This window comes from Eumetopias jubatus, unplaced genomic scaffold (assembly GCF_037043125.1).
Source record: "Eumetopias jubatus isolate StellerSeaLion01/CBP00866 unplaced genomic scaffold, mEumJub1_p1.0 scaffold_14, whole genome shotgun sequence".
NCBI classification, from domain to species: domain Eukaryota; kingdom Metazoa; phylum Chordata; class Mammalia; order Carnivora; family Otariidae; genus Eumetopias; species Eumetopias jubatus.
Genome location: NW_028274820.1, coordinates 97830640 through 97854339, shown reverse-complemented (window position 1 = coordinate 97854339; position 23700 = coordinate 97830640). Strand labels below are relative to the sequence as shown.

At 36.0% G+C, this 23700-nt stretch overlaps 1 protein-coding gene across 6 annotated transcripts in view; it reads left to right on the top strand.

The window, feature by feature from the left end:
- TPK1 (thiamin pyrophosphokinase 1) overlaps positions 1-23700 on the top strand; it is a 336496-nt gene that overhangs the window by 64427 nt on the left and 248369 nt on the right. For all 6 annotated transcript variants that reach the window (XM_028106283.1, XM_028106279.1, XM_088018241.1 and 3 more), the window contains exon 3: positions 12417-12488. In XM_028106283.1, coding sequence (XP_027962084.1) covers positions 12417-12488 — 72 coding nt within the window. The remainder of the gene's footprint in view (positions 1-12416; positions 12489-23700) is intronic.

Genomic DNA, 23700 nt, shown 5'->3' with positions numbered 1-23700 from the left:
GGACTTAGTTTGATTATAAATATTGGTATTCCTTTGAGTCAAAAATCCTATGGAAGGAATATTAAAAGTTCTCTATATTGTCATTATTTATAATATTGCTACATATGAAGCCCCCCTCCCCAGCCTCCAAGTGGTTCTCATGGTACCTAATCAAGCCCAAATAGAAAATCTAGAGAAGGTATTAAGAAAGGGAGTATTTATTGGCATGTTGAACCTTGTTGGCCTTCACTGATGGCCAGTTAAAGGGATTCTGTGCTTTTTGAGGTAATTAGAAATAGTTGAGGTTGCAGGAGTAGCCTAGGGATAAAAGGCAGGCCTTCTGTTTTAGAAACATGTGCCAAACTTAAATGGATTCTGCCTTCAGAAAACGTTATGAATTGACTTTTCAGGTGTGAGTACTGTTGTGAACCTAGCTGTCAACATGTCAAAACCAATGTGAGGGACTATAATTTTTTATTATTTCATATGAACCCTTAAGGTTATGATACTACATCTACAGTTTGCTAGGCAGTGATTGATTTATTGATTGACGGGGAAACAGTTTGTTGTAGCCCGGGTCAGCAGGGCAAAGGGCAGTTGATGGAGCAGCTTTGAATTCTGTCAGCAACTCGAAAGGTGTCAGTGTTCCAACATGAAGAATTCAACTTTCTTCATTTGGGTTATAGTGAGAATGTTTTTTGGGAACAAGTATATGGCTAACCTTCGCAAGAGTCAGGGGAAAAATAATATTTCTTGGTGTGGCCTTTTCTTTTATGTCCAGAAAGACTTAAAGATTTTTAGACTTAACTTCCCTTTCCTATTCCCCCTACTTACACAACAGAAGCTTACTGGGTATAAAATGCATTTCTATTATAGTGGATTCCTGTGAGAATTTATCAGGAGCATTTTGTTTTTAGGGACAGAGTTTTTATACTATGAGGATCATCAAACTTGGACAGAACCATTATGGTTGCATTGTGGGAGGCCATGCTCTTCATAGAAATGGATTTAAACCTTTCAGAATCTAAATATACTTTTAACCTGAAGGTTGAAAGATAATAGATACAGAACAAGGTTTGTAGGGCTCTCTGGTGTAATATGTGGATTTTTAAATTCCCTAAATAGGTACTAAATAGAAACCTCCAGTTAACTTGAAAAGCCTTAATTTCTTAAAAAAATATTTCCAAACTATTTAGTTGCACTTCTGCAGAGTATTTCCAGTTTCTTTAGATTTTTCTTAATTTATAATTATCAAGATACCATTTACTCAACATAGTATTGGAAGGGCTAGCCAGAGCAATTAGGCAAGAAAAATACATAAAAGGCATTCAAATTGGAGAGGCAGCTGTCAAACTGTCACAATTTCCAAATGACATATTATGTATATAAAAGTCTAAAGACTCCATCAAAAAACTGTTAGAACTAATAAATTCAGTAAAGTTGTAGGATACAAAATCAATACACAAAAATCTGTTTTTCCCCCTAATAATGAACTATCAGAGACGTTAAGGAAACAATTACATTTACAATTGCATTAAGAGGAATAAAAAGCCTAGGAATAAATTTAACCAAGGAGGTAAAAGACATGTACACTAAAAACTATAGTACTGTGATGAAAGTGGAGAAGACACAAATGAATGGAAAGAAATTCCATGCTCATGGGTTAGAAGAATTAATATTGTTAAAATTCCTCTTCTGTCCAGGGGAACATACAGATTTAATGCAATCCCTATCAAAATTCCAATGGCATTTTTCACAGAAATAGAACGAACAAACCAAAACTTGTATGGAACCATGAAAGACCCTCAATAGTGAAAGTAATCTTGAGAGAAAGCTCAAGGCATCACATTCCCTGATTTCAAATTATATTAGAAAGCTGTAGTAATCAAAACAATATAGTATTAGCATAAAAACAGACAAAAGGGTCAGTGGAAAGAATAAGGAGCCCAGAAATAAACCCATGCTTATGTAGTCAATTAATTCATGACAAAGAAGCCATGAATATAAAATGGGGGAAGGACAGTCTCTGCAATAAATAGTGTTGGGAAAACTGGACAGCCACATGCAAAAGAATAAAAAGGGACCATTATCTTACATCATATACAAAAAATAAACTCAAAACGGATTAGACCTAAATGTAAGACCTGAAACCATAAAACTCCTGAAGCAAACATAGGCAGTAAGCTCCTTGACATTGGTCTTGGTGATGATTTTTTTGAATCTGATACCAAAGCATTAGTTGGGACATCAAACTAAAAAGCTGTACAGCAAAGGATAGCATCACCAAAATGAAAAGACAACCTACTGAATGGGAGAAAACAATTGCAAATCTATGCAGAAAAGGGAACCCTTGTACTGTTGGTGGCAATATAAATTGGTGCAGCCACTATTGAAAATGGTATGGAGTTTCCTTACAAAATTAAGAATAGAATTACCAGATGACCTAGCAATCCAATTTATGGGTATTTATTCAAAAACAAAAATACTAAATCAGAAAAATATAAACAACTCCACATTTGTTGCAGCATTATTTATAATACCCAAGATATGGAAGTAACCTAAGTGTCTATTGATGGATGACTTGATAAAGAATTATGGTGTGTGTATATATATATGTATATGTATATATATATACACACACAATGGAATAACTGTATTTAGCTGTTGAATTTTAGAATAGAAGGTCACTGATGACTGAGACAATAGTTATTTCCAGGAGGTGGTGGGTTGAAAACCTTATTGAAGTGAGTTTTGCTGAAGACTGAAACAAAGAGATGGGGTAGAAGTGAAGGTAGATGGCAGAAAGACATCTAACTTATTCCTTAAACCAGGACCCTTTGCTAATGGAAGGGCACAATTTTTTATTATTCTAGTGCAACTGGGCTATATTGACTGGGTCACTCTTGGTGGGTAGAGCAAGGAATTTCTCAGGGAAGTATCTGTTTATGTCTACTCCTTACTTTCTCTGAAGCAGTTTCTTATATATGACTTACCAATGCTTAGTTTATTGCTAATTTGATGCTAATTTGATGATTTTAATATACTGGTGTGAAATATTTGTTCAGAGCTTTTTAACAGTTCTGCTTTTTCCACATGGAATTTATTTTCTCAAAGAATGAATTGACTTGACAGTTTTGATTTCCCTGTGCACACTTGAAAAAAAATCTTACTCTTAAATAAAGAAGTTTGTACAATATGAAAATAAAATTCAGTACCCTAGAGTTTTTTTTTTTTTTAAAGATTTTATTTATTTATGTGAGAGAGAGAGAATGAGAGATAGAGAGCACGAGAGGGAAGAGGGTCAGAGGGAGAAGCAGACTCCCTGCCGAGCAGGGAGCCCGATGCGGGACTCGATCCCAGGACTCCAGGATCATGACCTGAGCCGAAGGCAGTCGCTTAACCAACTGAGCCACCCAGGCGCCCAGTACCCTAGAGTTTTTATTGTTTAATTGAAATACTTTTAGGGATGAGATTTGTAATAGTGGTCCTGGGTCCTCTGACAACATAGCTGTTACATTTAATGACTGGCATATGTTTTGTGTAATACTCAATTTTATCTGATTTCCAGTAACATTTTTAAAACAGATCTATCATTAAACACTTGATAACTTGCTAATGCATTTCAGTAATTTTTTTTCTATTGTAAATTGTGTTTTATGTCAATGTATTTTCATTTAGAGTGCTGGTCTTCAATTCTTTTTTGATCTCATACCGTATTGGTTAAAGAAAAACCCCATTTATATTAATAAAGTTACAAATAATCATTGTGATACATACATAAAAATTTCAGAAAACAGCAATTAAAAATATTATAAATACGAAATAAACAGTATTTAAAAATAATGATGCTATTGGGGGTCATGGGAGGCTGTCATTTGAGTGTCCGACTCGATCTCATCTCAGGTCTTGATCTTAGGGTCATGAGTTAAATCCCATATTGGCCTAGCATGGAGCTTACTTAAAAAAAAAATGCTATTAATTATGGCTTTCTACTACCATTAGTTAGTATCTCAAGGCACCATACAAGTGGTTCTCAACTCTGATTACCTATTAGACTCTCTTATGGTGGTTTTGGAAAAATCATGATGCACAGGCCCAACTGCCAGCATGTTGAATCAGAATTTCTAGGGAAGGAGATTGGCTTTTTAAAAAAGTCTGTGATGCTGATATACAATGAGGTTGATATCTACTACTTTATATACTCAAGGGGAGATTTATTCATGTGTGGTAATTGATGTAAATCCAAAGTTTATATCTTAGTATCATCCTTTTTTCCTTCTCTCCTTCCTTTTCCTATTTTCCTATCATTCTTTCCCTCTTTCCCCTTTTTCCTCCCTCCCTCCACCCACCAGGGCCTTCTCAGAACTGGTAAGATTGTATTTGAAGCTTGAGAGCTAGTGTCAGGAGGTAAGAATGATTAATTCTGTTGTCTTCACGTACAATTATGCCTTTGCAGAATTTGTATTCAGTATGTGTTGAATATTTTAAAGCTGCTCGGCCATTTGTGAAGATTAGTTCATGTAAAAATGTGTCATTTTACTCTACAGGGCATGGGTAAACTCATCATTCATATAATATATTGAGAGAGAAGTGAGTAAGAGTGCACTCCTTATGCCTTTGTGTGGAGCTAACACTTCTTCCTTAGGAAATCTCATTTATAATAGATAACTCATGATTATCTACTGCAAGGACAAGTGAAGTACTAGTGCTCCTCTACATGTTAAATATCATTAAGTCTTAGTTTCTTTTTCAATGAAAAAAAGAAAAAAAAACGTAAACCTTTTACCACCTGAGCTGTAAGACTGCATTTTTGAAATAATTGATTTAGAGATGTGAATAGGATCTACCTCTGTATGTATATTAACAGATCCAAAGTCAGAAATAGCAATATGATAAAGAGTTGGGGGATTTTGTACCCCACTTATATCAGTGGATAGATCATTCAGACAGAAAATCGATAAGGAAACATTGGCTTTGAAGGACATGTTAGCTGTACTTATATGTATAGAATGTTTTATGCAAAAGCAACAGAGTACACATTTTCCTCAAATGTACATGGAACATTTTCCAAGATAAATCATATGTTAGGTCACAAAACAAGTCTTAATAAACTTAATGATTGAAATTATATCAAGTTGCTTTTCTGACCACACTGGTGTCAAACTAGAAATTACATGAAGAAAACTGAAAAATTCACAATGCTTAGAGAGTAAGTAACATGCTACTGAACAATGAGCCAAAGAAGAAATCAAAAGAGAAACACCTTGAGACATATGAAAATGGAAATGTAACATACCAAAATTTATGGGATGCAGGAAAAGCAGTTCAAAGAGGGAAGTTCATAATGATGAATGCCTACCTCAAGAAACAAAGTCTCAGGCAACCTAACTACATCTCAAAAAACTAGAAAAAGAAGAAAAAGTGAAGCCCAAGGTTAGTAGAAGGAAGGAATTAACTAAGACTAGAACAGAAATAAATGAAATAGAGACTAAAAAGATAACAGAAAAGATCAATGAAAGTAAGAGCTCATTCTTTGAGAAGATAAACACAATTGATAAACCTTTAGATAGACTCACCAAGAAAAAAAAGAGGATTCAAATAAAATCAGAAATGAAAGAGAAGATGTTACAGCTGGTACCACAGAAATACAGAGGGTAAGAGACTACTATGAACAGCTATATGCCAACAAATTGGACAACCTAAAAGAAATAGGTAAATTCCTAGAAACATAAAATCTACCAAGACTGAATAATGATGAAATACAAAATGTGAACCAATCAATTACTAGTAAGAAGATTGACTCAGTACTCAAAAACCTCCCGACAAACAAAAGCCAGGACCAGAATGGCTTCACAGTTAAACAATCAAAGAAAGGTAATATCAATCCTTCTTAAAATCTTAAAAAAAAAATAGAAGAGGAGGGAATTCTTCCAAACTCATTTTACAAGGGCAGCATTACCCTTATACCAAAACCAGACAAGGATGCCACAAGAAAGGAAAATTACAGGCTAATATCCCTGATAAACATAGATGTAAAAATCCTCAATCAAATATTAGCACATTGAATTCAACTATATATTAAAGGATCATACACAGTGATCAAGTGGGATTTAGTCCAGAAATGGAAGGATGGTTCATTCATAGATCAGTCAACATGGCACACCACATTAACAAAATGAAGGATAAAAATCCTAAGATCATCTCAATAAGATGAAAAAGGATTTGACAGAATTTAACATCCATTTATATAAAAACTCAAGAAAGTGGGTATAGAGGAAACACTTCAACATAATAAAGGCCATATATGACAAGTAATACCACCCTCAACTGTGAAAAGCTGAAAGCTTTTCTTCTAAGGTCAGGAACAAGACAGGGACGCCTATTCTTGCCACTTATATTAAGCATAATACTGGAAGTTCTAGACATGGCAGTTAAGCTTCTTGAAAAAGAAATAAAGGCATCCAAGTTGGAAAGGAAGAAGTAAAATTATCAAAATTTGCAAATGACATGATATTATATATAGAAAACCATAAAGACTGCACCAAAAAACTGTTAGGACTAATAAATTCAGTAAAAGTTGCAGGATTAAAAATCAGTACACAAAAATTATTTCATTTCTATACACTAATAATTGGCTATCAGAAATTCAGAGAATAATCCCATTCATAATTTCATCAAAAAGAATAAAGTTACCTAGGAATGAATTTAACCAAGAAGGTGAAAGATCTGTATATTGGGAACTGTAAGACACTGATGAAAGAAACTGAAGAAGACACAAATAAATGGAAAGATATTCCATGCTCATGGACTAGAAGAGTTAATATTGTTAAAAAGGTCCATACTACTCAAAACAATGTACAGATTTAACTCAATCCCTATCAAAATTCCAAAGGCATTTTTCACAGAAATAGAACAGACTATCCTAAATTTTGCAGAAGCACAAAAGACCCCGCATAGCCAAAGCAATTTTGATAAAGAACAAAGCTGGATACATCACAATATCTGATTTCAAAATATATTACAGAGCTATGGTAATTAAAACAGTATCATATTGGCATAAAAACAGACACGTAAGTCAATAGAACACATTAGAGAGGTCAGAAATAAATCCATACATACATGGTCATTAATCGATGACAAAGGAGCCATGAATATACAGATGGGGAAAATGCAGTCTCTTCAATAAATGGCGTGAGGAAAAAGGACATCCACAAGCAAAGGAATAAAACTGGACCACTATCTTACACTATACAAAAAAAATAAACTCAAAATGGATTAGAGATTCGAACATAAGACCTGAAACCATAAAACTCCTAGAAGAAAACGTAGGCAGTAAGCTCCTTGACATAGGTCTTGGTGCTGATTTTTGAATCTGATGCCAAAAGCATGAGTTGGCATGTTTTCTTCTTCTGTTTAAATAAATTGGATTTAAAACAATCTAATTCTCATTTTGGAATTCTGAAATAAAAAGAAATTGGATTACTTGGTATTTGCTGTTCTATTGTCCTTGCACTTCTTAACTAAAAGAAAATCTTGATATAATATAGTTCTCCACAATGAAATAGAATTATCTTTGCCTTCTGTTGCAGTGGGCTTTTTTCTTGGCTTTATACCTGAAGTCCAAACAGACTTTTGGGCTCTAATGACCCTTGTTGGAGTAATTGCCAAATCATTACTTTATGGAATAGTTTTTAGTTCTCTTTTTCTTGCTCCAGGACTTTAAAAAATTTATACTTTTTTTTAAACAGCTTTATACTTACAGAAAATTGAAATAGTAAAGAGAATTCCCATATAATTAATGAATCAGTATTAATACATTATTATTTATTATTAGTTGCATCATTTATTCAAATTTCCTTAGTTTTTACCTAATGTAATTTTCCTTTCCTGGGTCCCTTTCATGTACCGTGCTGTATTTAATTATCCTATCTTCTTAGGATCCTGTTTGTATCAATTTCTCTTTGTACTTCAGGATTTCCAGGTACCTTTGGAGCACTTGGGTTTGATATATCCAGGATCAGGCATCTTCCATCTTCTGCCATAATTGAAACCCTTTTGAAAAAGCAATTCTAAGTCTTAGGAAATAATGCTTGTAACAAACTTAACTATGTTACATATCAACAGGCAAAATATAGAATGTTACATAAGTGTAATATGATGTGATTAAATTATAGTTCCTGCTGTTAAAAAAAACAAACCTAGTACTAGTGATTTAACGTTTGAAGAGTTGACAAGTAGTCTACATTGTTCTCTGTTCTTTAAAAGGGAAGGTATTATATATTTTTGTAAAGAAAAAGTTCTCTTGCATTTGAAATCATGTTCCCTATTCTTACATTTCTCTTTGAGATTGCCTTAGGATACTTGATTTAAAAATTTGTTGTCCTTATAGTATAACGAGGAAGTTCTTCACAGCCTTTTCTTAAATCTGTTTGTGTATCCCAGAACTACATCATTGTCATAGCTTGAGAAATACTTGAGATAATACTATTCATTTCCTTATTTCCATGTTCCTGACTTTCTCTCTTTATATAAATTTCTGTAAATTTAGAGCCAAAGGCAGTGTCCCATGATTTAGTACCCCATAGTGTTGTGGAGTTCCAGTAACTACACTAAACTGTTTAGTTACAATAGGTAGTTTGGATGCTCCTTTTTCTGCAACCTATGGTTTAGTAATCATGAGGGCTTTGAGTTGAATATCAAACTCACTTCATCGAGTTAAAATGCCATAGGAGAGTGGATGAGAAGAGGAAAGAGTATCAGTTCCTAGTACCTAAGTATTTGTAGATAGAACGAGATTAACATACATATGTTAAAGATAGAAATTGCTGCAGTAGTTAATTTTTGATTATTAATAACTTAATCTTAATTGTACTATACGTTTTCATTCTGCATCATTCTTTTCAAAAATGCCTTCACAGATACTACCTTAGTGAAAGTATTGGTTTAGAGGAGCAGTAATGTGGATAATAAAGCCTTTCCCCCTCATCACACTGCTCTTTGAGCCACAAAAATGCTGAGTTTACATATCAAAGAATCTGTGCTGGAAAGTGGTTTCATTCCTTAATTTAAATATACATATCATATTGTTGAATACCTTTTTTAGCAAATGTTAAAGGACCATTGGTTTATCCAAATTACTACCCAGATTACTATTGCCATTAACATCATATTGAGCCCTTACCATGTGTCAGGCTGTGAATTTTTTAAAGAAAAGATTTATTTGAGAGAAAGGCAAGTGGGAGGGGAGGGGGAGGGACAGAATCTCAAGCAGACACCCTCCCACCCCCCAGTGAGGCGTCCCATGGGGGGAGGCAGGGAACGGGGGTTGGATGTCACCGCCCTGAGATCATGACCTGAGCCAAAATCAAGAGTGGGATGCTTAATGTACTGAGCCACCCAAGCGCCCCCCAGGCTATGAATTTTTCATATTGATGTTCCATCCGTGTTGAATGAATGAATGAATGAATGGGCAAAAGTTTTCCTTCCTGCATTTTGATGCATGCCTGTTCCTCTTTAAAATCCTCTTCTAATTCCTATCTAGATTGTCTCAGCCCAGCCTGATCATTAATTAAAATTTAGTTTCTCTCTATAGGATAGGGAAAGCCCAAATAATAGTGATGTAAAATTAGTTTTCTTCACATAAAAGAAGTCTGTAAGCAGGCAGTGAAGTGGTAGAATGGGAGGCTTGCTTCATGGAGTCATGGGGGACCCAGGCTCCTTCAGGCTGTTGCTCTTGTTTTGGTGATCCTAGGTGGCTGCTAAAATTTTATTCAGCAGTTCCCCAGTCCTTGATCCAGATGGCAGGATGGAGAAAGACAAGAAGTAGAGGATCGAGCCCCTTCTGTTTTAAGGAGACTCCCCACAAGTAACTTATAAAGGTCTAGTACAAGTCTCCTTGGCCAGACTTAATCTTAAAACCACATTTTGCTGCAAAGGAGTCTGGGATATATAGTTTTTCACCTGGACAGTAATGGGCCCAGTAAAACAAAAAACAGAAAGCAAAACGAAGTAAAAACCAAAAATGAAACAAAATGAACGCCCCGCCCCCCTCAGGATTCTGTTGTTAAGAAGAGAAAGAATATCATGAGGCTGTTGTGGTCTCTGCTACAATCATTCACAGTAATGCTGCCCAGAGGAGCATCCTGGATTCCCTTTACCTCTTGACAAGTGGTTTTGCCAATTCTCAAACCTCCTGTCATCACCGTCTTAACTTGTTTATGCCTACTCCTGCTTCCCCTCTCCAGAATTAGTGGGAAAAGTCCTGAAATTAGAGATGGACCTGATGATGTCCTCTAATTGCTAGTGAACTCCAAATGAATTTGTAGTTTTAAAATTGTGGACTGTCACCTTCCGTAATCCACTTCTTAGAGTGGTTGTTTTGAAATGGTTCACATTGTACTCTTAATTCCATGTTCTCACTTTGGTTTTGTTTACTTACAAATAAATCAGCCATACTTCACCTCTGCCTCGGTGCTGTGTGTCTCTATGTGTCTTCATGTACCTCCATCTGAGTAGGTATTGATTTTCATCCATAGGATTTAAGTCTGAGGAGGGCCGCAAGCTCAACGGTGCCTGAACAGAGTATTTTGTGCTCTATAAATGCCTGCTAAATGAATGAATGAATCCCAGCCTTTCTTCCTCTTCTCTTCAGAATAAAAGATTGTTTCTATAAAGAATCTTCTCTTGACTTTGCTGCCATTTTCCCTTCATTTCTCACAGTTCACTTTTTATTTTTTAACAAGCAGCATTCTCCTGGTTTACTAACTCCTTGTTCTCTTCCCTGTCTTGAGGCTCACTCTGTGACTTCTCAGATTTTGCTTTGAGATTTCCCCTTCTCAAGGGCCTTTTCTGGTTGTTTAGTCTCTGTGACATCTCCAGAGCATGCTGCGTTATTGACAGCACATTAGGGGAAATACCCTCTCCCTTCTTGTACCTTTCTCATTTTTACTTCCGCATTTCCTTTGTTGATGTCCTTCAGCTCAGTGGTGAGCCAAACGGTATGATGTCCCTTCCTCCTTTGTTCTTTAGTGTCTGCCCCTTCTTTGCAGTATCTTAGCAGCTAGGCTGCTCTTGGACCTTGGCTGCTATTTCTGTATGCACTATTACCAAATAGACACAAATTGCTTTTAGTACTCATTTCTGCATCCCTTTTAAATACTTCCTGGGTACCTCAACTTAAACTCCTCTGTCTATTTAAACAGTACGTCTGAAATCTGGGATGCTGGTCCCTGTCTTGGTTTCCTGTCATTAGGGCATTGCTTCTGAAACTGCATGCTGGTAACCCTAATGGCGAAGGATAGCAATTTCCTGTGTGGTGTTTTCCTTGACTGCCCCTTCCTTTATTCTTTACACCTTTTTTTTTTCCTTTTAAGATCAAGTTCAGAAATCTGCATTTCACAAAGATTTCTAGGGTGACATCAGACCTTACTGACTCTCTGGGCTTTGAAGTCCTGCCACACTCATCTGTTTATTACCTGGTCCTCTTCATATACTTGTGTTGTATTGTATTGTAGAATAAATCCTCTTTATTATAAATGTTTTATCTCATAGATACTCTGTAATCTTATTCCTCTTTGTACTCTCAGTGCCTGCTATGTAATCAACACTTAAGAATGTGTGCTATGGATGATGGCATCCCCTTTTCATTTCCTTATCTTGTTCCATTTCTAACACTGAGATTGCTTAAAAAATTAATTTTTCTTATCACCAAACAAACATTTCTCTTCCATAAATGAAATGGAGTGCTTGGACTGAGCTGAATGAATGACAGGTTTTCAACAGCCTGATTGCATTTTGCTTTGCACTATTTTTAGTACATTATAAAGGGCCTAGAATGACTGTTGGAGAATTAACTTTTCTCTGTCTTTTGAGTGTCTTCATCTTTTGAGTGCCATCTAAAAACTTGGAGTAAAAGATTCATGAAAAGAGCTAGTGGGATTCTGTGCATACCAAAGTTTTGTGTGGGGAGGAAAGAGAGACGGGGTAGGAGAGAGAAAATGAATAAATGAGAATGAGTGTGAAAACACGTGCCCTCCAGGCCCCACTACTTGGTAAATAATGTTAGGATGTTGTTGGACCAGCCAGATAGAAGACTAGTTGTGTCAAAGGGGTGGATATCTCATAAGGATGAGAATTCATTTTAAGACCATTTTTGTTCCTCATCCCCTACAAAAAGAAGCTTACCCAGTTGTTTTTATGATAAATTGTTTTTATCATCAATTCCTCAGCAATATAGTAATGTTGGGCAGACATATTGGATAAAGTAGATCAGTTAAACTATGTTGTCTTTTAAAATTAAAGTATAAGAAATTAGTTGTAGTTGAAATTTAGCTCTGTGGAGATTGAAAATCTGGACTAGTGGAGTGTGATTCTAGTCTCAAATGAGGGGAACAGAGGACTCTGTTCACCTACTTATTTTACTACTTTTATTTCCATAGGGAAGTTGAAATACTGCCTTGTGGTTCTGAATCAGCCTCTGGACAAATGTGTTCGTCATCTTTGGAGCAAAGGTAATCTTAATTAGCATTTATAATTCTTTACTTTCTTAATCTATTTAGGACTAATATGACTATTAAATATTCCAGAATATAACTACAGTACCAAAAAGTGGAACTTATAATGAAGTGATATAATTATTGAATTATCAGAAGAATGGATCTGCTCTGTTAAGTAGTTTCTGTGGGTGGTTTCCACAGGATGGATCCCCCAAGGACAGAATTACAATGTAGCATCACTATGCGTATTTCATATATCAGCTATGTGGATGTTATCCTGAGTACTCACTGTTCGTTGAAGTGTAAATAGTTTTGACACCAGCAACAATAAAAAGCATCCTTAAGCCTCACTCATCCTAGTATCCAGCAATAAGACATCTGCAGGGTGACCAGATCGGCAAAAAAAAAAAAAAAGACAGTATATTAGAATCTCAAGGGATGCTGGAAAATATAAATATGCAGTAGTTTTGCAGAATTAATACTTTTGTGGGTTTTCCTGTAGGAAACAGACTTTATTAACTTTTTTACATTATTCTTTGATTTTTATACCATTAGCTCTAGGCAAGAAAATAGTATTAAATATCATTTACTGTTTTGAACCTCTGCTCTTCCATGAAATCTTGAGCTTTTTTCAAAGGGATACTTCTTTTAAGGTTAGCAATATAAATTTTAAGCCAAATTAGATAGGCAGAAGAACGTGATTCTTCATATATTGATGCATATTCCAGATGATTCTCTCTTATTGCAGAATTCTTTTGTATCCTCAGCATCAAGGCTATGTGTCTTAGAATGCAAATCTGTTACGTCAATAAGCTCACATCTGTGGAGAGGTAGTTGTGATACTAGAGGGAACAGATCATTATGGATGACTTTGTATAATGAATTTTTCTTGTCCTATGGGTGATTACCATGAAAACACTTTATTCTAAATTTAGCTCTCTTTATGTTAGCCAACTGAAAATGTCACATTATTATTGCACTGGAAGTTGGAAAGCTGTTTAGACAGTAACTTCACTTTTCTAGAACTTCTCACTTGCTTGTAATTAGGTGGTTATTCAGGTGCCATCAGAAAGGTCTTTTTGTTGTCACGTCAGTGCCTAGTGCTGTGTCTGGCACATAATTGCTTAGTAATTATAACCAGTGAAAGTGAATTTAATATGATTCATATTCCTGATAAATACCAAAGTAAACTGATTAGGCACATCCTTTTTATCTGAACTTATTACCAGGTCTTATTATATTTTTAGGAGAGTGTGTGACCAGCTGTGTTTTATTGCACATCTTAAAAATAGACAAAATAATCATTGATGAGAATGACTGGAAACCTTGGGTAGGGAAAACTACATCTAGGAAGTCTCATTTTGGAGGGTGAAGGATCCTATTTTGTCCATACTGTGAAACAATGTAGATTTTTGAGCTGACTGAAGTTTCTGATTGCATTTGTTTCCTGCAGTGAATTGAATTTGAAAAAGTTTCATGCTGGACATACAACCAACTATTTATTTGATTTGCATAAAAAAATGAACAGTAGGCCAGTCTGTATACATGGAGAGAACTAAAAATATTTAAATGTGACATGGACTGCAATGGTTAGATAAATCTCATTTCCAAAATAACTTTTCTTTAGGTTATTGAAATGTACTTTCATATATACGTCCAGGATAATTTTTGGCTCTCTGGAGCCATTAACCATTATAAAAAGTGGGTCTGTTCCTAAGTACTGAGAAAAGGTAGAATAGGAGTTTTGTGGTTCTCACAACAGAAGCTGTGATTTTTTTTTTGTTTGTACTGTACTGTTTTGTGTTGTGGTTCCAAATAAAACTTAAAAAAAAAAAAAGAAGAAGGTATTGGGCGACTGAGTGGCTCAGTCTGTTGAGTGTCCAACTTTTGATTTTGGCTCAGGTAATGATCTCAGGGTTGTGAGATTGAGCCCTGGGAGGGCTCCACACTCCTCGGGAAGTCGGCTTGAGATTCTCTCTCCGTCTCCCTCTGCCTCTCCCCTCCTGTGTCTGCGTGCACACTGTCTCTCTAAAATAAACCTTTAAAAAAAAAAAACTGGGTATTAAGGAGGGCACTTGTTATGATGAGCACTGGGTGTTGTATGAATCACAGAATTCTGCTCCTGAAACCGATATTGCACCATATATTAACTAACTAGGAGTGATCCTGAAGTGTAGTTAAAGAGAGGAATAAGAGCACCTTAATGATAGTTATCCTTCTCGGGAGCCTGAGCAGCAGCCTTTGTGCTGTGGTATCCTTAGTGAAACAAAGTCACAGGGGAAAAAAAGTCCCAACAGATTCTAGTTCTACACTAACTAGATGGTGGACTCCCACCTAAAACCTAGAAAACATCAGTAGAACATCCTCTCTACATAGCTCTCCAGGGGCAAATGCGACATGTTGCATTTCTTTTCTTTCGGTTCTTTAGATCAAAGTACTCAGGAGTTAGATGGCTTTCCCTGAAATGCAGACATTGTCCTGTTCAGCAGCTCTTCCTAGCAATTTGTAATGAGAAATGAAGGTTTCTCTATGGTGGTTTTTCCTCTATTTCAGTTCAGTTTACAGCTAATCCATTTAGTGTGAAAGACTTCTGAAAGAACAGGCTGGGGAAGCAACCAGAGAAACATGGTGAAGTTCACATTTTCTCCCACATTGTATTGTGTTGTGCCCTTCAGAATTTAGAAGCATTTTTTTTTACCTGGGTTCTATTTTAAACCCTGTATACTGTGATGTGTTAGATAAGTGCTAGTGTTTCTGTGTGTATTAAATGTCCAACTTTGTTTAGTGGCTTCTCCCTTGTAATTGGGTGTTTCAAAGCCAGCTACATCTGGAGGTTTATTTAATCGACTGTAGATGAGTTGAACATTTCCACTGGTTAGTATTTGTGTACAATGATGGATTAAAAAATATCTTGAACTTTTCTGTAGTATTAGTCTTTGGGGGAAGCTGAGGCTCTCTGAGCTTTTAGTTTTACAAGAGTATCTGCTTGGAGTCTTTGGAAAAAAGCTGCCACGGGGAGGCAGAAAAGATAGAGGGTATAACCAATGGGTTCTTTACCTCACTAGGAGACAAATGTTTGAGAGAAAATCTGGTCCACATTCTTTGTATGTCTAGAGTTCACTTGTGATGTTTAGTCGACCAGAATGGTAACAGAGGAGAAAACCTTAGGGCAAAACACTTGTTTAAGCTACTAGAAGTGGAACAGTATTGGGAGGAAATACTCTATTTTTGAACATGTTTAGTGGAACTGAACAGTGTGAATTGTTTGATTCATCTAATGGCAGAATCTCGATGGAAATGAAACAGTGATACCTTCTAGTAAGGCTTCCTTGCGATCTAAATAGTTACCATGAATTTAGTTTTTAGGAATAAGCTGGTTAAGACTACCTGGATGGGTAGAATAGCATGTACATTTTTGTCATTTGAGTATATCGAGGCAAAGACCTAGCAGATATGTTATCTGGGAAAATGCTAGGCTTTAGGGTATTTGGATTTTAGTTAGGATGATCTGGGAGGCATCTGTTCTAGTAATGAGTAGCTTAAGTCATTAGACCTAAGAATCCTGTAATAGTTAAGCTTATCACAGTTTATTCAACTACCAAATTGACGCCATTTGTGTCATTTTCTGTGCTTAGTGTTTTGCAGAACTTATGCTTTGATCACATTTAAGTGAATATTGAGCCAAAGATCCGATGAGCAATTTGCATACTTCGTTCAGGTCCATTAAGTAAAACAGTTATGTACAAGCTGTGGTCCCTGTAAATAAGGCTGGCAGAAAAGATCTGTCCCAGTCATAAAGAGACATTTGGGAGACTACAAAAAGATTATTTAATATAGAAGACATTTCGGTATATTAGTGGCACAAAACAAAGTGATACGGGACCAGAGACCTATTTTACCATTCCCATTCCCAAGATGATGGTCCATGTCTATTCAATGAGATCTTTTATCATTCTGGTTATTATAATACAAATATTATCAGATACTTAGGACTTCTGTGTTATTTTCATTCCCAGAATTCCCTCTTATGCCTTTGTGTTTTTATAACCATAATATCCCAGAGAGTGTAGGGAATTTGTACCACAATTTCAGTACTTAATATTTGAAATACATTTGGAGCGCTCTGGGTGCTCAGTCGGTTAAGCGTCTGACTCATGATTTCAGCTCAGGTCATGATCTCACAGGTTGTGAGATGGAGCCCCACGTTGGGCTCTACACTCAGCAGGGAGTCTGCTTGAGATTCTCTCCCTCTCTCCCTCCCAACACTCGTGATCCCTCTCTCTCTCTAAAATAAATAAATCTTTAAGAAAATATTTGAAATACATTTATAAATCTTCTGCTATACTTCCTAATTCTGTGGTACTTTATATAAACTGCTGCACTTGATATTCTAAAGAAAGGTCATTTTTAAATATCAACTTTCACAGCATAGCATTTTCTAATATGTTTACTGAAAGGCAAAAAACCCCCTCCATTACTTTGTTTTTTAATCCATATTTTTATGAGCATGGTATGTGTCAAGCAATATACAAGGACTGGGATACCAGTGAGAAAGACACAGGCCCTTTTCTTAAAGTGCTTACAATCTAGTGTCTGATGTACCCATTCCCAGTGTATATTCCACATAGTCACTGTAAAGTGTATTATTGTGAGGGACTGATTTGTTTTCCCCAAAATCATATGTTGAAGCCCCAGTGTGATATTTGGAGATAGTGCCTTTAAAGAGGTAATTAAGATTAAATGAGGTCTTAGGTGGGGTCCTAATGCAATAGGAGTGGTGTCCTTAAGAAGAAGAAGAGACACCAGGGTTGGGGCTCTGAGAATAGGCCTTCATGAGGACACAGTGAGAAAAGGTGCCCATCTGCAAGCCGTGGGGAGAGTCCTCAGGAGAAACCAGCTCTGCTCACACCTTAAGTTTAGACCTCTAGTCTCCAGAACTGTGAGAAAATAAATTTCTATTGTTTAAGTCATCCAGTCTATGGTATTTTGCTCTGGAAGCCCTAGCAATCTAATGCAGTTGTATTCAAGGCTTCTTGGCAAGTGGAGAATTGTTTTAACTCTGTTTTCTATTAAATAGCATTGATCTCAAAGGTCCTTTTTATTTGTAAGCCTGGTGCCAGGTGTTCTTATAGGCAGTCTTCACCTTACTGCAGTATGTTGTAGTTTCAGTCCCTTACTGGTAGGCATTGAAATTCAATGCTGAATAGCCTCAGACTGATATTGGTCCTTGTTTACAGAAGACATTTCAGTGACTTCAGAAAAACAGTGGAAATGTCATATATATTAGACATGAATTTGATGGATATAAATAAATTTGGGAAATAAATTTTGGACACCTTAAACACAGGACAAAGTATAGATCAAACAGAGCAAAACACAAATTTAAATAACTCAATTGTCAATGATTATTTTGGGCATTAATTTATTACCCTGTATATATGTATTTGCTTTTCTTATTAAACATCAATTAGAAAGTTTCTTTGCATTACTTTGGGACCATTATAAACCTCAGTCAGGATATTTTGTAGGTCATTTGACTTCAAGGCCAACCTTAAATGGGTTTTTTTCCCTCCTCCTTCATCGGATGTAGTTTTTACAAGATGTGGCCTGTTTGCGGTATGGTGGCCAGCCCTGTGGCAATAGATTTGTTCATTGAGTAGTAAATAAGGAATTACAAATCCCACCACAGGACTCTTGGTGAAACTGTTGGTATTAGGTAAGATCATTTAGGGATGGAAGGATGTTTTAGGTGAGGGAGACAGTAGTTTTTAAACAAAGACTTAAATGTGTTTACAAAGAAGGGTTGTTTCTGTGCATGCTTTATTTTGTTTTTATAGTTTTGTGTTTCTGACTTGATAACAGACATGTAATTCTTTTTAAGATTTTAAGTAATCTCTACAACCAATGCAGGGCCCAAACTCGTAACCCCAAGATGAAGAATTTCATGTTCCACTGACTGAGCCAGCCAGGTGCTCCCAGACATATAAATGGTTAAGATATGTTATTTGCTTTTTAATATGTACATTAGTAAAATACCTCCCCTTTCTTCACCCTCAATTCCTGCCACTGTTAATAATATATATATAACACTTGGGTGGTTTTTATGGAGTAGACTCACTGATGTAGCCATACTGGAAAAACAATTCGGCAGACTGTCCAAGGATGGTGAATGAAGTGGGTTAGTGAAATCAACCAATATATTTGCCAAACTTTTATCTTTTAAAAGTTACCTGCCTCTCTCTTCTTTCTATGCAACTTGATAGTGAAAACGGGAAAAGTACCAGTGATGGTTATTTCCTCCCAGTAAGTAATAAATGAATGACTGTAAGAATTGAGCATTATATAAAGTATTTTATTTTAAATTCTTTCACCCTGCAGTTGAGATTTATTCTGTATATAAGGGGTCAATGTGTAAAACATATTTCAAGGTAGTGGATGTTAATGGAAAAGTAATAGAATCATCCAGAATATTTGTTTTTGAGACTATGATTCTGCCATTAAATAAAAGTGTCTAAAAATGAACCTTCCCCTCCGGTACTCCATCATTCCCTTTAAGAACACAGGAGTATTTTGCTTGCTCAGTAATGGGGTTATGTCTTTGGGATGTTCTTGGAAGTTCAAAACAAACAGTGGATAAATAAGGTACATTGAATTTTTTTCAGCTGTCGGCAGCTTTTGGTTAGGTTAAAAAATAGGTTGGTAATACTATGTTTCAGATGTACTTAACATTACCAGCCTGGATCATCCATTAGGTATTTATTGAATCTATACCTTATCACTGGTTACAAACCCAATCTTTTTGCTTAATGATTACTTTATACATCTTGTTTATAATGACGCATTTAGTACTTTTGGCCCTTTTCTTGGGGTTCCACTGGCACTCATTCGTGATTCACAGGTTGTGCATTCTTCCTGTTCAGTAGCATATAGACTATTGCAGAAATAAGGAAAGGGGCCATATCTTTGTACTGGCTGGAACTAGGCTGGATTTGTCACCTTGGAGGGAGGGAAAAAAATACAGACTAAAATTTGTATGGGTATGAATGTGCATAGAAAATTTAGGGATTTTTTTTTTTTTAATATTTATTTGACAGAGAGAGAGAGAAAGAGAGGAGACACAAGCAGGGGGAGTGGGAGAGGGAGAAGCAGACCTCCTGTGGAGCAGGGAGCCCAATGCGGGGCTCGATCCCAGGACCCTGGGACCATGACCTGAGCCGAAGGCAGACGCTTAATGACTGAGCCACCCAGGCGCCCCGAAAATTTAGGGATCTTGAGAAATAAAAATATGCCTCAACAACTATATATTTATTTAACTCAATAGATTTGTTTTCTCTTATCCATATGGCTTATCCATGTCCATTTGCTTAAATTCACCAGATTATCCTTTGCTTTGATTATGTAGACAGGACTATTAGTTTTGTTTTTCCTTACCTTTTATTTTTATTAATATCACTTATTACTAAATCAAAGATGTCCTTGAGAAAATACACTTTTAATCATAACATTCAATAGGCCTTCTGAGTACTATGTTCCAAAACTCTCACTGGGTGATAGGAATATTGTCAGTTGTCATGCTGTTACACATGGAACACTGTTGCTAGTTTTTAAGGGACACTTTTTTAGCAGAGGCTTCCATAATAACTTGCATTCCATGTGAGCCCTTTTTTATCTTGTCTTAGATAACCAAGCAAAAATATAACATGTGAATGTTACAAGTTAGTCTAAAACTAGCAATTTTTTCCTAACCATAACAGAATTGTAGCATGCTTTAATAACTTCCTAATATTTTCTTGGAGAGGGGGTGAATTGTTTATGTTCTCAGAGTATAACAAATCAAGATATATCTGCTTTCTATGTTTTAAATAAACAACACTCATGGGGGCACCTGGGTGGCTCGGTTGGTTAAGCATCTGCTGTCAGCTCAGGTCATGATCTCAGGGTCCTGGGATCCAACCCTGTACCTGGCTCCCTGCTCAGTGGGGAGTCTGCTTCTCCCTCCCTCTACCTCTTCCCTGGCTTGTGTGCACTCTCTGGCTCTCTCAAAATAAAAATCTTAAAGAAAAAAAAAGAAAGAAAGAAACAGCATTCCTTTCCTGCACAGGAGAAAAATAAATAGAAAACATGCAAACTTTTTTTTTTTTTTTGTAAATAGAGAGTGATTCTTTCACACTTAATGTTAAAGACATTACATATGTTTATTTTTTTTAAAGATTTTATTTATTTATTCATGAGAGAGAGAGAGAGAAGCAGAGGGAGAAGCAGGCTCCCAAGGAGCAGGGAGCCCGATGTGGGAATCTATCCCAGGACCCTGGGATCATGACCTGAGCCGAAGGCAGACGCTTAACCATCTGAGCCACCCAGGCGCCCAAGACATTACATATGTTTAGTTAAATGTGGTACAGAAATGGTTTCGAGGTTCTGCTTGCAGAAAATGGTTTTTCTATCATGTCTATGACGTCTGCTGATTCTCCATAAACACACAGCTATGAACTATCTTAGCTAAGTATAATCCTGAGGCCTTCTACAGTAATTGGAGGCATTAACATTCATTCAGTTTAACAAAACTCTGAGGTTGTGGTATGAATGTGTATGTTTTATTCTTTATTAGCCTCAACTGGCATTTAAGTTTCTGGAAGGAAGGTGGAGCCATGTAATATCTGTATTCCTTGTCAAAAAAACCAAAAACAAAAATCAACTCTAGTTATGGCAAATTTAGATGAACTGTGAATCTCAGCAAACTAGAAATTTTTGCTGCTAACCTTTGAGAAGTTGTGAATCGTAAATGTCAAACTCCCAATCAGTATGAAAACAACTTGGTAAACATTCCGTCCATTCTCCTATTTCTTTTATCTCTCCACTAATGAGACTCCCTATCTTGAATGTTCTTGGTCTTGGTACTTGGAGATCTTTTGCCATTAAAGTGGGTTTCAATTATATTTCTATATGGTACTTATTATGTAAGGAACAGTCACTAATTAGTTTATAAAGATTTTTAATACTTGTTAAACACTGGTACAAACTGGAAGTCTTTATTACTTAATGAATATTTCTATTTCAGTGTAGTATAGATAACAGCTTCATTAGCGTTTCAACTTTAGAATTAATGTAAAATTTACTAGTGCCTACTGAGCGTTTTGGGTTTCTTCTAAACAATTTTATATTACCATACAGTTGTTGATGTGTCTATTTTTCTTTTTAAATTTTGAAGTGAACTAATTGTAATTTCACCTGTTTTGTTTTGAATCAGAAGTAAAAGACAAGGTATTCCTTGTGGTACATGAATGGTGTCACTTCAGTAAATAAGTATTTTAAGCAAAAGTAAAAATTATTAATTGCATTTGTTTTTTCACTTTAATGAATGATGCCAACATAGTTCTGAAACTTAAGGCAAACCAATAAATAAGTCAGCACAGTAATTGAAGAAACATTACAGAGATAAATATAACAAGTTATTTCCAACTATGGAATAAAAAGTTTTAAAATTGAATGAACTTAAAAATATATACAGGAGAACGTTTATCGGCGAACTTTTGGTTAATTACTTGTATTCTTTCTTTCTTGGATGTATCAAGACAGCCTTAACCTGATGCCTGATTGATGTTTGCTTCATCAGACTAGAAGGTTATTTTATTTGCTTGGTTAATTGGTTGCTGTCACCATCTTTATTTCGTTTGGCCTTTCCAAACTGCATTTTTAGCTCTGGTATCGTAAGTAAAAATGAGGAAACACTGCTCCAAAACAAACTAATCCATGTTTACTACTTGTTTTCATCTTCTCATTACATCAGTAAAAAGATGTGTTTTTTAAAATTAATGAAATTGTTTTCTAATTGGCTTCCAATTTGCATGATTCTTGCCCATTTTTATTTACTGCCCTTGTTACTTGGAGTGATTGAGATCTTTGGCACCTTTGATATAATAGATGATGATGGTACTTTAATTTTTTAAGCAGCTATTGGAAACTTTTTTCAGTAAATAACTATCATGTCAGTACTACTGAAGGAAATTAAAGAATTGGAAGACCTATTTTTACCCAGGATTATTTAGTAATTAGGTCTGTAGATAACCGATATTGTAAAAGGAGAAATGCAAAAAATAAACCAAAATTCCTGTGTCTGGATGAGTTGAAGAACATTTTCCAATTTCAAAAATTCCTTTATTTCTCTTTATTTTCTCAGGGAAATGGCATCTTTCCTGAACAGATCTTACAAGGATGAGTGAACAAATGTTCCTTTGAGCGTTTGGAGATAAGCATTATATAGAAGCAAATAAAGTCCAGGGACTTTTCCTGAGATTTAAATTCATTAGCACAGCACAGACAGTGACCGTAAGAAAGAATCAAGGTTTTAAATGGAAAAATTAATGTCAGAAATGGAGGCTGTATTTATTTTTCCCTTCAGTATTTCTCTGCTTCCAACTCCTTTGCCACCTCCAGCTGACACATAAAGCAATGCTTTTTAACTGTATCACCTCCTCCCCAATTTTGCTTTACAACTATCCTTGAGGAACAGCAATAGATAATTTTAATTAAATGGTATAGACACTTTTTCGAGGGGAAACTACATGTAATAGGATTGTTTTAGCTGCTAACTTTCACTATTGGATTAAGATTTGTTTTCTATAGCTAACCTGATGCTAGCTCTGTTTTTCTTTGCCTGAAATACACTTCCCACTGGAAATTTCTGTATTTGTCTCTTAGCACATTTGGAACCACCTCATCTTTCTCTTAAAATCAGAACGGTGGGCGCGCCTGGGTGGCTCAGTGGGTTGGGCGTCAGCCTTCGGCTCAGGTCATGATCCTGGTGTCCTGGGATCGAGCCCCTCATCGGGCCCCCTGCTCCCCCTGCTTGTGCTCTCTCTCTCTCTCTGAAATAAAATAAACAAAAATCTTTAAAAAAAAAATCAGAACTGTGGTTTTCACTCACTTTTAGAAGCCATCCTTAACCAACCCTCTTCTTTTTATCAACCTTGGAGATGTATGTCAAATGATGCCAGCTTCCTTTATACAGCGTTGCCTTATTCTCAGCCATTCCTCTTTCTTGCCCCCAACTAATCTCTGGTAGGTACTAGTTCTGTCCTGCTTAGTTGCAGTTGGTCTGGGAATTAGCTGCCTACCTGTGGTGATTTTCAATTTCCCTCTCTCCTGTATACCATCTTTAGATGCATTTAGTCTCCCTTGGCAGAAGCTTTGCAGATGGTACCACTGCCCACAGGATCAAGTTCCTATT